This window comes from Dysidea avara, chromosome 3, assembly GCF_963678975.1.
Source record: "Dysidea avara chromosome 3, odDysAvar1.4, whole genome shotgun sequence".
Taxonomy (NCBI): domain Eukaryota; kingdom Metazoa; phylum Porifera; class Demospongiae; order Dictyoceratida; family Dysideidae; genus Dysidea; species Dysidea avara.
The window spans coordinates 12,605,422-12,621,557 of record NC_089274.1 but is presented as its reverse complement, the minus strand read 5'-3'; the positions used below and the strand labels follow the sequence as shown (position 1 = coordinate 12,621,557).

General features: G+C 37.8%; 1 protein-coding gene across 1 annotated transcript; it reads right to left on the bottom strand.

Moving 5' to 3' along the window:
- Window positions 1-26: 26 nt before the first annotated feature.
- LOC136249427 (uncharacterized) lies at window positions 27-15,684 on the bottom strand. The gene is made up of 16 exons (XM_066041432.1): window positions 15,515-15,684; window positions 15,268-15,451; window positions 13,170-13,243; window positions 12,997-13,117; window positions 11,423-11,500; window positions 8,525-8,577; window positions 8,171-8,243; window positions 8,018-8,064; window positions 7,072-7,121; window positions 6,379-6,439; window positions 4,929-5,021; window positions 4,805-4,871; window positions 3,212-3,297; window positions 2,993-3,043; window positions 2,414-2,500; window positions 27-227 (listed from the first exon to the last, which is right to left on the bottom strand). The coding sequence occupies exons 1-16, from the start codon at window positions 15,617-15,619 to the stop codon at window positions 162-164; spliced, it is 1,296 nt and encodes a 431-aa protein (XP_065897504.1). The 5' UTR covers window positions 15,620-15,684; the 3' UTR covers window positions 27-161.
- Between the last annotated feature and the right edge of the window lie 452 nt (window positions 15,685-16,136).

Genomic DNA, 16,136 nt, shown 5'->3' with positions numbered 1-16,136 from the left:
CGCCTGTAAAATATTCTACACATGACTGTGTATACTCAACATTATGCTTGCAGTCTGAGGGTGAAAGAGAATGTACAATATAAAAAGTGGCCACACAAAATCAAATGTGTCAAAAGTAAATAAAATATATACAAATAATACACACAGTTCGTGGAACAAGTTCAGAATGTTGATCTTATTCCGTGACCAAAACCACCTTGTAAGAATTTCTCTAGCATGGACAAGGCCTGCAACAATAACAAAAAATGAGCTACACACAATTTGTAGATGTGTAAATAGTGTATGATCATAATGATTATCACCCCAGTGAAAGACGTTAATATGGAGACTTGAAAAATGAGCACACCTGTATTATCAGTAATGGTCCCAAAGTATCCCTTAGACTACAACAAGTTAGATACTGAAGTTTGATTGGCTAAAAATGTAGTCTCATAGTAGACTACACTCTGAAGTGGTATGAAACATGGCAATTATGGGTCTGTATCATTGGCAACACTTATGGATAGTGACAGCCATACTGAATTAGAGGGAGTAGGTAAAACAGTGGACCCGGGACCCGTGGGGATCCAACTTTTCTTGGAATTTTACACACCACAATATTCTATTCTTGTACTTGTACTAGGTACCTCTGCAAGTAGTCTTGCATGGCCAATCCACTTTTTCCCCCATCATGGTGTCTAGCACAATGTTTACACCAATTAGAAATCATAAGCGCCTCTGAAAAAGTGTCTGAAGCTGACTGCATATAGGCCATGCACTCGCCTGCTGTACAATGAGCATACCCGTCTATTATGTCGCCTAGCTACTAAAGTTTAAAAACATTGTCCAAACAAAATAGTCTGTGGAAATAGTGAATACTAAGTTCCAGCAGCTGAACAACTAGACTTCATACATTGTGGTGCATTTGCACAATGTTTCTAAACCTGGGGCAGCATAATAGACTAGCATGCTCATTGTGCAGCAGGCGAGTGGCATATAAATGCAGTCAGTTTCAGACACTTTTTCAGAGGCGCTTATATGGTATAAACATTGTGCAAGAAACCATGATGGGAAAACAGTGGATCGGTCATGTAAGACTACTCGCAGAGGTACCTAGTACAAGTATAGAAGTGTAAAATTCCAAGAAGAGTTGGATACCCACAGGTTCCCTGGTCTCAGGTCCACTGTTTTACCTACCCATTAGAGGGAGGTGAAATGGGCTTGTTTGTACTAATCAACACTACATTTCTTGTTTACAGGCAGCTGTCAAGCCACAACAATGAGTTGTAGTCCAATTAGTAATACTTTGAAACATAACACAGGAAACACGCGCCTACAACATTGGCAACACATGGGCGTTTAAATGGATAGCAACAGCTACGCTGAATTAGAGGGAGAATTGTTTTTACTAATAATTATTGACAATACATTTCTCGTTTACAAGCAGCTGTCAACTCAAAGAACAATACAAGTTGTAGTCTAAATAGTAAAGAATGGGTTCTACGGGATTTAGAAAACCATTGCCTTTGAGTTTTTAAATCCTGCAGAACCCTGGCTTTGATATCTATTATTTAGCATGTACAGTAGACCCTTAGCTTTCTGACCCTCACTTATCTGTACTTTAGTTTCTCTAAACTTGAAAATGACTGCTCTATTAAAGTATTTTGAGCACAGGTGTATGTTCTATTACAGTATTTCAAAAGAGCCCTGTATATAAGTGTATTTTCTGACCAATTCACTTATTTGAACATTCTACCATTGCCTGAGACACATTGGGGTTCGGATAACAGAGGGTTCACTGTACATGGACAATCAGAACACCTTGATAATCAGGACATCTTTGGTCAGTACTGAGGTGTCTACACTAGTGGTACTACACAGGCTTCACTGCATAGTACAGATCACTTTGTAATTTAAGCATTAAGTAACTACAGGAACCAATTGACAACTTGATGACATTGATTGGGTATAATCAAGCCTAAAAGTTCCTTCAATAATCAAGATAAAATATCCAAGGAGTTCACACAAATTCTTATACAACAATAATTTTCTAAACCTTGGAAAGCTGTGTAACATATAAAACACTTACATAACCTCTCACTCTTCCCAAGTCACATAAAATACTAATACCAATGCAATATTATTAATCTAAAAAGGAAGTAGGGTTCCAGTGATAAAAAGTAGTGAAACAAGAGATGATGGTAGCTATGAGGGATAATCTCTTGTAGCAATGCAGGAAATATAATCAGAAAGTTTTTTTCACCATGTATTAGATGTTGAATGGAGTAAGACTATTCTGTAAAGGTGATTTTTGTTGCATATGATATTCTACAATGGTTTTTAGACGCGGCACTTTTAGCGGCACTCATCACTTTAGGGAGGAACCCTATCAATGTACTGTTTGATGTACTAGTGTACATGATGAGCTACTCACAAGTTTTGGTTGATCCATTGGCACCATATGTCCAGCATTCTCAATAGCTAAAAATGTCAGTCCATTAGTGCTTCGAATTTGCCCAGCCTAGAGTAAGATAATGTAATAGTGTAAAATTATAAACTATTACAGAGGCACAGCACATCAACAAAAGGTGTCCATTATGAATAGTATAACATTTCTAGTGATGCTAACATACATATCTACAGTGGTCAGGTTTTACTAACACGTGTAAGTGCTATCCCACTAAAGACCTGCGAAAGTACCAATACAGGAATTAGAATCTTAATATAATGTGTTGAATGCAGAAAAATTCCAGACCCGGGTCTTCATGGTATGGTCGTTGCAGAAATCACAACAGCTAGGGTCTGAGACTTCCCTGCATTCACTCTTGAACAAAATAATTGTCCACATACTTTGCCACAATCAATTTTCAAAATAATAGACAAGCTATGAAATTACTGTAGGTTGACAACGGAAGTCATGCTCTTATAAATTAAGCACAAATATAAACATATGAACATGTGCAACTGTGGACCCCTAAACATAGTTACAACAGAAATGAATGTTTCTACTTACAACATATCCATCAATAACCCAATCCTTAAGTGCCGCTTTGTTAAACGCATCCTATACACATAACAATAACACACATGTAATAAACTCATTTTAACATTGAGCCAGTATACATGCAGCTTATGTACACACAATACACATCCAGATACAAATGTAGAAAGTATTTTATATTGGAACAGTGTAACCTAGCACTTTATCAGATAGTTATAGTTAAACACATACCTTACCACTCCACTTCATTGCCAGTGTCCACTCATTACCACCAACATAATTACAAATATAATCCTCTTTTCCACTATACACTAACACTGGAGTAGGAAACAGGCCAAATATGATGACAAGATTTAATAAGCTTTTTATGCGTGTGTGTGTGTGTGTGTGTGTGTGTGTGTGTGTGTGTGTGTGTGTGTGTGTGTGTGTGTGTGTGTGTGTGTGTGTGTGTGTGTGTGTGTGTGTGTGTGTGTGTGTGTGTGTGTGTGTGTGTGTGTGTGTGTGTGTGTGTGTGTAATAGATATTATTTAAAATGGATTTATACAGAGCCCCTGGAAAACCATTATACATGTGTGGCTGTGACTGCCTTTATTAGAGTATCTCAATCTCCCTGCATGCTTGTCTCAAATGAGCTACGTAATAGAGTAAGAGGTGTGGTTTGTCATGTCTAGTTTTCTACTGCAGATGATTGCAGCTAGATCATTAAGGGGTGTGGTCATGATCATTAAGTGCGAGGCATGTGTTTATATTCAGTTTTATAAGTGCAACTACACATATCTACTCTGTCTCCAGTGGCTTAAGCATTTCAAAAACAATTTGTGGCATCTCAATGTATTCATCTAAAGAAAGTATTAGTGAAAATTAATGCTTTGGTATGGTTTCCTTGCATGAAGAAGAAAACGACCATGTAAGGCAAAGCACAGAAGGCAGATACTTGTTGGAACCAGAAAAGGCACATGCCACTAGTAGTTACACATGCCACCAGCATGTTATTGTGGCATGAACTGGTGGCCATGTACTGTGTATGAACTGGTGGCCATGTACTGCTTCCTTCAGTCTCTAGCCAGCAGGCAGACAAAAATACAGTTTTGATGATCTTTTAAAATTCAAAATCAGGCCCTCCATGACTTTTTCTTGTTTTTTTATGCTGGATTTTAAGTTAGGTACTCTAAAGCTATTCCATAAAAGTGATTTTCATCATGTATCATGTTTTTATGATGCAGAGCGGTGACCATCACTTTAGGGGGTAGAGTTGTACAGTGAAGCCAGGCTAAATCACACATGGCTTAATTTTAAAGGTGAAAAAAGAAGGTGCTAACTCTGTAACTAATGTGATGTACACATGTAATCCCTATACTTTAGCCATGCTGACTAAAGTACAGATTAAAATTAATTTGCACATCAGGTGATGACCTCACTAGTTTCTTAACTTTTTGTTGTAATGGTCCCTACTAGATTGCAAAATTTCCTTTTCCTTTCTATTAAGCAAAGGACATTCTGAAGCATGATCAATGTACTAGACTGCACTACAGTACATTTGTGCGGTTAGTAATTTTAAAATAGGACCATCTATACCTGAAGCACAAAATTAATATCTACTTTATCCAGGCTAGTACCTTGTCGATATAATTATTTTCTGCAAATAATATCCTTGCTCCAGTACTTTTTATTGCCATGATCCCACTGGGGTGTACCATACTTACAATACTATACTTGTAAATACCACTACAACAGTGTAGCGTATAGCATTGCACATTAAGATAACACCAGTGAATGATGCATACATATGTTATTGGATATACACAATGCTACAAGATCTATTACCACTTTTATTATGAGCTAATATCTCTGCAGTGTCCTTCTGTAAGTTGTCAACCCAGTCTCCCATTAACTGTAAGTGTGTACAATGCAGTTATAAATACTGGCTGCAACAGCTAGCAATACTAACAAAAATTCCAACTAGGGTGTTACACTGTGACCAAGAATGGTCACCTACACCAAGAGCTTGTCTGACATCTTTTCTTTGCATGAAATCAGTAACCTTAAAAAGAAAAACACAATGCCAAAAGAATTCATATCGAGTTTATGTGTGCAACGGATGTGTATAAGTACATGTTCATGCAGCGTAAATACACCGTTTGTAGACATACATGTATGGACATACAGTATGCATGCATGTACGTATATATACATATGTATACTATATGTATGCATGTGCAATGAAGCACGCAGTCACAGAAAGAATATGTTACATTTCACAAAATGGAATGCAAATGTTCAGTGAAACATCACCAGACAAATGCCAAGGGAAATAAATATTATGTAATTGTAACACAAGTAAAGGGTACACAGTGGAACCACTCTATTGTGGATATTTTGGGACCCAGAATTTTTGGTCACTTTTTGCTGTAATATAAAGGTTTTCCTCTTTCAGAGGTAAAAAATGTATTAACCAGACTTGTTGGGACCAAAAAAAAAATTTCCTTATTATGGAGGTTTTTTTGTATTGTGTCTTTAATTCGGGGAGTTTGATAATAGAGGTTCCACTGTAGTATGGTGGTACAAGCCTCCATTGACAGTAGGGGTAATAGTCAAGGATCACTATGATGATGGTTTTGTATCCTGTTCATCAAAGTTAGTAGGCTGTAATTTCTCTTTGTTACACTGTATATGGCAAAGTAATAGGCTAAATAAATGGAACACTTGAGTTAGAAACAGTTACCCTCACTACAGTAGTGACTTAAGTTAGCAGCTTCCTAGTTTACCATTACCACAAACTAGAAAGCCAAACCACAATGCTTAATAAATGCAATGCAGATGCTAACTGCAACTCAAACACTCTGTTTAAAGAATGCAACGCAAGCGCAAGCAAACCTAATGCAAGTGCAAACAGAATGGGAAACTTTTTTACTACTTCCATATCAGTGAAACATACGGTGTATGTTCATATGATCAGGGGCTTATAAGCACCACTTACGGGCTCCTGGTATGATCCATTTAAAATGCTTTCTTTGAATGTCGATCTGTATACCTACTCAGTAAAGTTTGAGCAGTATAACTGTGTGTGATTTGTCATGTGAGCACTTACTGACTGAGATTTATAGTAGAATTAGGTTTTTACCAGTAGCACACACGTAAAAAATGTCAATCAATCATTTTCCTAACTATATGCCAATTATGCAACCACAAAGTATGTAGCATGGGAAGGATAACAAATCTTCACCACATTATAATCAACTGCTAAGCTTAATAAGTATTCTTTTGAATATACATGTTTCATACTTTAGTTATGGCATGAGAAAACTAAAAGAACTATCAGAGTAGATGCCACAGACAGTACACTGCATGTACACTTGCAATCCAACACAAAAACCTCACATATTATGCTATATACACACCTGACTGAAGTTGTAGCATAGAGGACCAGTACACTCTTTCCGCACATCATACACATTTATGCTGTGTAAAATATAACAAGAAAATGACATTTGTCTGTTGTAACTGTGAATTGTAATAGAGCTACTAGTAGTCAAGTATACAAAACTCAACCTCAAATTTACAATGTATATGTGTGATCAAAATCACAAGTGCAGCCAGTTGTGCTCCTTAAGTATCAAACCATCATTATAGCTTGTACAAACACACTGTGTTAAATTCATCGTTGACAAGAATTGAAACTTCTGCTGGTGACTGAATGACTTGACTGTAAAACAGATTGATATGTTGATCAGGGTTGAAACTAGGTTAGCATCCAAACGACCAACTGATTACTGATCCCCAAAAGACCAATTACTGATTACTAGCTAAGACCCGGCTTCTCATAAAGCAATAGTATGTATTGAAATCAACATTTTATGGTTGGTTGTGTATTCAAGATTATTTTCAACAGCAAAAGGTAGATGTGAAAATGCAAACCAAACACTAACACAGGTAACTGTATTCAGAAGTGCTCTCATATGTGTGACCCTACTGGACAACCTATAGCATTTTCATGCTCTTCCCCATCAATTAGAAATACCACAGTGTGGTTATAGTCATGAGTATACCACTGGGGAACATGTATTAAACAACGACTACATATTTTTACATACCTTCGTTTAAGAGTTGTTTCAGACGCCTTCAACACCTTTGTCTCTATTAACTGCACAAACCAATAAGAGGATTGGTCACATGTTCATAACCTTATTATGTGTGACAAGTGGAATACAATGAAATGCATCATGTACATATCAGAATTAAAACCGGGTCACTACTGCTGACCCGGATGACCCACTGACCCCGATAGCAATCCGGGTCAGACCCAGATTTAACCCAGATGTGATCCGGATTAATTAAAGCCGAGGCGTGTGATAAGAGCTATGTTTCGGGTAGTCTCGAGCAAGCAAGACTATATTTTGAGCGTTTGACCCTATGGTTTGATTCGTGTTGAGTAAATGAGTAGACTAAGCCAGCAAGTTTATACATAGACTCTCTCAATATAATCTATGGTTTATGATTTAAAAATCAGTCAGTAGGTTTGGTTCCACGTAGCTACTGTGAGTTTACAGACAGCAATTGGGTGTGGCTTCATGCATACCTAGTATTACAATTTCCCGATATATTAAAGTGGGTGTGGCTCACAAAAGTACTTATTCTGCTGCAAGACTAGACTATGTACAACTCGTACAATAACCGATTAGTGGGTATGGCTTCACGTAAGATTGTAGACAGCAACGGACATGGTTTTGTGTTGCAGACTGCACTTACTAATAAATGGGCGTGGCTGAGCATATGTTTGTAATGCGATAAATGGGCGTGGCTCACGAAAGAGCTGCATGATTAGCATTAATAAGTTTCCACGTTGTTAAACTAACCATTTCGTTTCTCACGTGATCCAATCCAGGTCAGACCCAGATAATCTGTAAACCAGCGCGGATGACCTGACCCGGTTTCAACTCTGGTACATATACCATGAAAGTTTTGAGAATAAAAGTTTATATTCAGCAGCTACTAACAGATGGTTTAATGGAACTACGGGCAGAGATAAACTGTACTTACATTGCATTCAACGACTGCCAGTGGCCACAACCTCAAATCAATTAAATCTATAATGGATGGGCAAGGGTATCTATTATGATGTAACTATACACATACTATAATATAATAGAACCACATTAACTGATTAAAGTGTCACATATTATGTGTACATACCTTTGCAGTAAGCATAGCTAGTGTTAAAGGATTCATATTGAGCTTGGCTGATGAACTTGTGCTGATACGCAAACTGAATAAAAAACTTACCAACTAATACATGTATGCTTTACCCATTTAACTATTAAGGGTCTACTGTATAATTATAATACAACTACACATGTCAAGAGATAAGCATATTATTTAATATGAGTCTTAAACTATATGTAGTAGTACAAATATTATAGTATAAAAACAACACACTAGGAAAACAATACTGTTCTAAATATACAGAAATATACTATCAGTGTACTGTATGCGACTTAGATAAGTGTTCTCATCAAACTATGCTACATGGCATATTCCCATACATACCTCAGCATATGCTCCAGACTGTATTTTAGGATCAACCAATCCATTGCCGATACCTGAAATGTATCATTTTATTATTTACAAGTACACAGAAAAATTTGGAATTTTCAACTAGAGTAGGGACCATAGCACATCGATAAAAAGTACTGAAACAAGCTGGAGTAGTGCACGATATTAAATCACAGTAAAACAATAAGAAGTGTCATATCCCTACTGTGCTCAGGATAACGGAAATGCACAGTAGGGATATGACACTTCTTATTGTTTTACTGTGATTTAATATCGTGCACTACTCCAACTTGTTTCAGTACTTTTTATCGATGTGCTATGGTCCCTACTCTAGTTGAAAATGTGTACTTGTTTGTTAACTTTTTTTTGTAAATAATTATTATGACTGGTGAACCCTCGCATACCGCATCTGAAATGGCACCGCGCGCCCCAGCTATATCGTCTGAGTGAAAAGTGAAGTATCCATTACGCTTCATTGCCAGCTATGTTCAACCTGTTACACAGCAGTACGAATCAAGATCTGTTCGAAAAGTACCTCTGCAACCCACGCATACTGAAAGAAATGGTGCCGTGCACCCCAGTTATATCAATTATCATCTGAAAAGTGAAGTATCCATTACGCTTCATTGTCGGCTATGTTCAACCCGTTACACAGCAGTACGAATCAAAAACTGTTCAAAAAGCACCTCTGCAATCAAAGTAACCACTATCAAAAAAATGATTTCTGTTACGAAGGGAAGCCATCATGTGCTACCACCAAATCGACACTTCTTGCTGTAAGCAAAGATGAATGGGACACAAAGGAGGACACTGGTAAGTCCATGAAGAATGCATTGTACGTACTGCGGTATGCCAAAAGGCACCTCTCAGGCTGAAGCGACATCGAACAGTGAAAAAATTCAAACCTGTAGCCTTAGCCGTTATTGAGTTACACTTGTCTGAAGGCATCAGTCAGTTACTTACTCAGTCAGTCAGTACACAATTCTGTTAAATATATATATATTTTTTAAATTCTGTAGCAACTCATTGAAAGCGTTTTGGGTCGATCTGAAAGCTTGTTTGGGCTTAGTTTCACTTAACCAATACTGCCTCATCATTGTCAGGGAAATTGAGGCTGTTGTTTGGGTGATTTTATTTCGTGGGCCACGCCTACTCCTTTGTGGTCCCCACTATACACTACTGAATTGATAAAAACACACACAATTGATACTGATGTTGTAATACTCCTAAAAACCAGGTGCCCAGTTAATTTAATCTGTCGCTAAATTAGTTTGGTGGTGCCCAACCCTTTGGTGAACACAGCACATGACTTGTGCAGCTAGTTGGAAAAATGACTGGCAAATTGGAATGAAGAATCCATGTTCAATTCTTCAATTAGTATTTGTCGTGCAGTTAGTACAAGCTAGAGTTAATAATAGAGAGGCTTCTTCTAGCTAGACTATTGCTAAATTACTCCCCATCTTTACAATTTAGTTGATATCATAACAAGAGTTAATCCTCTCCTTTGTCAAGAACTAAATGACTCTTTAGTATTAGTAAATTAGCTTTGTACATTAACTTTTTGTAATTCATCAAATTGCCACTTGTTCATTTGTACATCGATTATCAAGACATCATAATACTTATCGAGGCAAATATGATAGGTTAATTAATCTAAACTTCCGTGTATTATTTGTATAATAAAAAATATCTGATGGTGTGGATAGGCTCTAACTCACTTGGGCACAGTGTTAAAACTAACATTTTCACTTCCTTACACTCCTATAATTGTAATTTGCTTACTTCACTAGATATAATTTCCTTTAGTACTGATCTCAGGTATCTAGCATATCTAAATATTTGAAACAAATACGTATTATTACTAACTTCCAATATAATATTGAGATATGTCTAAATTTGTTATCGCATTTCTCTATTTATAGTTAGACACCAAGACCAAGGGAACTAAGCGATTTAGTAACCCTGATGGCCTGAGGCTGTAGCGTCCCGAGCGCAGTGAGGGCACTACTAAGGGTCTGAGTGGTTACTAAATCACTTAGTTCCCATTGGTCGCAGTGTCTAACTTATTTAGACTATGGTTTAAAGTACGTACCTTTATAGCCAGAGCATAAGTGTGGGGTGAAAGAGCAATGCAGAACAGCGGAACGGTTTCTTCCTGAAGTCCTTACAGCGCCCACAAAAATAATTATTCGACCAGTAACCAAAGTAACGGCTAGAGCTACAGTACATACACCGTTTAGTCTACTAATTGTCTAGAATTATTTGCAGAACACGGAGAAGAAGAATATTACAGTATTATCAAGTACTGCAGTGTGCCTTTCGTGTTATAATTATTTATCATGTACAAAATTGCTTGAGGGCGGGTTACTAAGTGAACATGTGTAGTTGATTAAGTGAGCATGTCAGGTGACTAAGTGAGCATGTCAGGTGACTAAGTGAGTATGTCAGGTGACTAAGTGATTTAGTAAACCTGTAAATGAGCCATAACATAGTCTAATTTTGTTTATTGCCATTACTACTACCTACAGTTTTTTAAAAAAGGTTTACTTCCAATCTTTTATACAAAAAGTGTCTTCACTTTTATACATGCACAATTGATGTATGAGTTCCTCTCCACTTGATGGAATAGCTAAGTAATTTCTGGCAGCCCATTTTGTGGCTTTTTCAGTCATAAGACTATCAGTAGGGCCCATTAGAAATGTTTTCAGTACCATTTTTGAACTAGCAAAAAGCAACCACCCTTTTTCTTGCATGGACTTTTCTGGGTGCTTTTACATAATTATAACTATTCAATCATGTGGATGTGGACACACACGCACACACATACATGACATGCTTGCCTGGTTAAAATGTACAGTATCACTTTTTCTCCTATGATATATACATACATACCAACTCCTTTGAGATTTTTGGCATATGGTGAGCTACTCCTAACAATCTCAGCACCAAATGCAGGTACATAATGTCCAGCTGTAATCAGAAATAGAAGAGTACACATTAACAAAATTGAAATTACACTACCCATCCATTTGTAACATTCTCTAATGAAGTAATGAACAATAACATGGTAAACATACTGCATACTGTACAACAAGGATACACATGACAGAGAGGTACTATAATGAAATACTGTACAGATAACAAAAGCTACGGCAAATATTACTGCATTGAGTTTCGACAATGCCAGAATATTTTATGAATTTGATTTACAAGAGCAAGCCACACACTATTTCTATTTCTCTTTGTTATTATCTACTTTACCAGTTAGGTACTGGAGGGTGTACACAGAAGGCAGAGCCTGTTTGAGGTGTTTACTCATAGCTTACGAGCCTAATTGAAAATCTTTGAGCTAAATATCCTAAAGTGAAATGGGACAAATACCTAGAAGGGCTGAAAAAAAGCCAACCCATCGTGACTTGATCCAAAGGCAACCCAGATTCCAGCCAAGCGCCACACTCGGAGCCAACCTTGGGGAGGCCACCTAAGTCTTTATATACCACTTTAGCGTGGGCATTCAAAGGCACTGCTCAGAGTTTAACTCGCATATTGCCCAGGTAATATCATGGGAAAGCAGTTTGCCAACGACTTTGATACCCAGCCAGTTCAAAGAAACGATGCGCTTTGACTAGTTATATTGAGCGACATAAAGCTTTGTATTGTGGGACTCATTTTGTAGTGGTGAGTATATTTGCTAAGATAGACTAATTGGTTGTTAGTAAAGGGTAATGAGGGCACAAAATAATTGTTTGGGTGATCGTGGATGAATATTTCTACCCACCGCATATCAGCCTTTGAACAGACCACAGAATATCAAAACTACTACTGCTACGCTGAAATAGGTTAGTAACTTACAGTCCTAAGTACTTAACTTAATGCAATAACTTACTTACTGTCCCAACAGTGAAGATAGTTGGCTTAACTTAGTACAAAAATGATAACAATATAAACTCCATCCCACAATCACAAGTTTTCTAACGTTATGCGTTGAAACATAGTAACATATTAATGACGTTTTAACATATGGACAATGTTCTGGTGGCATTAGCCCACGTTATTAAAGCCACGATCAATCTTCAGATGCTACTGTGTAAAACAGACGAGATGAGTTCTCGTTAGTTCTTTCACCTATTAGGTGAGTGCGTCCCAAGTGATACATATCACTTATACCACGGCTGCTTGGTATTTGCTGATATTACACACCCGCAGCTCTCGGGCTTTGGGTGTATATATCAGCAAATCCCTCGCAGCCGTGGTATATCTATTACATAACATCACTATAGGAGAACAGATCCATCTGACCACATGTGATACATACAAATGACTTATGGCTGTCTGTATAATCATACCAACAAGTGGACTAAACTTATATATCGTGCTAGACAACTTGAAAGAGTACATGACTACTGACGTCAGTTATCACATAGATTTTATCGCTTATCCCTATCACTTAATATCTCAAGTCTTACCATAACTTTCTCCTAAAATGTACAAGTCCAGATTAGCATATTTTGGATATTTCTGATAAAACTCTTGCACCATGTACCACAACTCCCTGGCTATCTGTCGTTCATCTATCGTATATTCTAACTAAATATGACATACACATAACATACATACAAGTCTTGTGATGACAACTTACTGGATTTGTTACATAAGAAAACCCAGTTCCTGCAGGTTGATCAATATAGAGAAGATTAGCGAACTGATTCCAACCTATAATGATGCCAAAAATATTGCCAACAAACCACTGATCGGATGTATGTGTATCACTTTCAGTTATAATGAATATATATGTGTATGCCTAAGCCTGCCACTGGCAGACCTCTCAACTATCACGATTTGGTCATGAGACACACGATTTCAGCCTTGATGTCACGACCGTTTGCTGATCTCACGATTTCTCACGATTTTCAACAAAATTTCCTAAGACACGCTAAATCTCCTTGATTTAAGGCCCAAAACGTCTTGTACCAGGTATCACGTGATCATTTAATTAGAATAGCGGGGCGCCTCTGTATTTTGAACTGGAATTTTTTAGCGGTTTTTCGTGTTTTTGACTGTGTCACAAGTGAATACGCTGTCAAACTGTTGTAAACTCAAAGGTGAAAACCTTTGGAAAAAGGCTCAGCACACATTTAAGGTGAGGAATAAGGTGAAATCCTACCAGTGGTGTTATCACTGCTTAGTTTCAGTTGTTGTGAGGTCACTGGTGAGGTGCATTGTCCAGAGAATCTGTGCTGAACACCGAATCCACTGCTGGATACTGATTACTCAAGAAATGAGAGGTGATTTCGACGACTAATTATTGCTGAACTAGTGCATCATAAGTTGAAAGAATTGCATCACGTGATTCAACGATGGAGCAGATAGGTTTTTATCATAGAGTAGGCTACACTATAGCATAGATATATTATAAGTTACGGTAAACAGCAGTATTGCACCCACATAGTTAGCTAGTTGTGCCTTTTAAACAACTTTTTGTTAAACAAATGTACGTACATGAGCCCCATCATAAAGATGGTAGGCTTCACGACTGTGGTGGCTGGCTTTCTCACGACCAGATCTGCTTCCAGGTTGAGAGGTCTGCACTGGTTAGGTGAGTAAGTAAAATAAAATTGGTGTGTGTACATTTTCATATAGCTGCATTGTATCTACAAACTTTTAATCTATTAAATTCATATACATATATATATATAGACCACTTGCCTGTGAAATATTATCGTTGAAAGGAATTTGAAATAATATGTCCAAGAACTGCTGCAAACAGGCCTTTCTACATTTATTTACAGTGGGTACATAGCTATACAATAGAGTGACAAAGAGAAAAGTGGTTTGGCTAGTAGGCATGATATAGGTCCTCTGTGACCATCATCAAAGTTAGTCTCGCATGGTCAGAACCTAGCCATTCTCTGCGCAGCACTTATTGATTCAGATTACAAACACCTAGGTACTTATAATCTTCAAACAAGAAGTGCAGCATGGAGTAAGCGCAGCGTGGAGTGTAGGGTCTGGCCACGCTAGGCGCTTATAATTTTCAATCGATAAGCACCACGTGGAGAGTAGGGTCAGACCATGCGAGACTATGTCGTCAAAGTGTGATGTAGAGACAAATATTTAAATTTTTGGCCTTGACTGTTGACTTAATTGGCACGGATTTAGTGGCCTTGACTGTCACGGGTTACAGATCAACCTCCTACAGCCACAAGTGCCGTGCATATTACCATGGCCATGTACACAACATCAGAGCTCTCAACTGGTGGAAATCACTTTGAGTGAGAACATAAGTGAAAATGAGTGAGATTGGTATGAAAATGAGTGAGATTATGTAGAGCACAGGAGACTCACCTGCAGTATGTGGATCACATTCCTAAATGTGAGGGATATTGCCTCTAGGGGGTCTAGGACATGGGAAAATTTGAAACCTGAGACATTCTCAGATGCAATTTTGATAAAAAATTCTGCAAATTATTATGCAAATTTTCTGAAAACCAGTTGAAGACCAAAAAAAAAAAAAAAAAAGGTCACAACCGCACTCTTACGAGTGATTGAGTGATGCTAAGAAACAGCTGCTTTGGCTCAAGATTAACATTACTGTGAGTCAGAGATACTAATGCGTGAGTTTAGAGGTGCTGTGAGTGAGAGAGTGAGATTTTGCTTCACTGCGTGAGAGTTGAGAGCTCTGCAACATTACTGTCCATAAAAAGTTAGTAACTAATTTACACTGCAATATAACGTACCATATGGGTTCAGAACAGGTTCTGTGGTGACATTCAGTGAAAATGGTCCATTCTCAACGAACAGTGCCAACTCGCTTGAACAACCTGGACCACCTGTTAGCCATATAACTAATGGGTCAGTAGACGGATTACTCCGACTTTCAAAAAACCAATAAAACAAATGTACTCCAAAAGTCTTGTTAACCTGCAGAGAAAAACAACCAAGTAGTGCATTGAATGGACGAAGCACGTGACCTTTAGGCTTTACCTCTATATATCCCGTGTGCTGAGTTACGTTGTCGGGCCACTTGATAGCAGCAGAGGAATGAAATAAAACAACAAGCAGTAGCCAACAGCAACTGATCATAGCCATTGCCGTCAATTCCGGTAGAGGTTAACTGCCAGAGTCTTAGAATCGAGTCACTTTTTAGTTTCGAGTGGTTGCGCAGACGCTTAGATTAATTTATGGACTGACCCTGAACTGAGAAAAAGTAAAGTGCAAAAACAGTAATAGTCACTCACACCGGCTTTCTTGGGCCATGTTAAGCAGAAATAGCTAGCTAGTCAGTAAGGCCATCAGTACTTCAATAAAATGAAGCTAGCTATATATACTATATGAGTTGCTCAATCGCAAGATTCTATAGCTACATGGTCATGCATGATCATGATGCACCCAATGTTTTATACTTGCTTGCACCATTCTGTTCAAGTTTTCTGTGTAGCACAGTGATCTAACAACAGTTTACAGCATATGTATGCTGCCGGGGATGAGGCTAGGTATAGTTGTAGCCAAAAGGCTAGTTCAAAGGTAAGCGATGACTTTTGGCCAGCTATAGTTGAATTGTGATGGCCCCGATGGGGATAATTGTAAAAGCCGTGGTTAAACTAAG

Bases quoted from the DNA above. Each gene is read 5' to 3' on its own strand.
- LOC136249427 (XM_066041432.1), bottom strand. From the start codon at position 15,619: ATGGCTATGATCAGTTGCTGTTGGCTACTGCTTGTTGTTTTATTTCAT. The intron at 8,065-8,170 runs GTATGTACACAT...CATCCATTATAG, and splicing joins TAGCTATGCTTACTGCAAAG to ATTTAATTGATTTGAGGTTG. The intron at 5,022-6,378 runs GTGTGTATATAG...TTTCTTTTTAAG, and splicing joins TATGCTACAACTTCAGTCAG to GTTACTGATTTCATGCAAAG.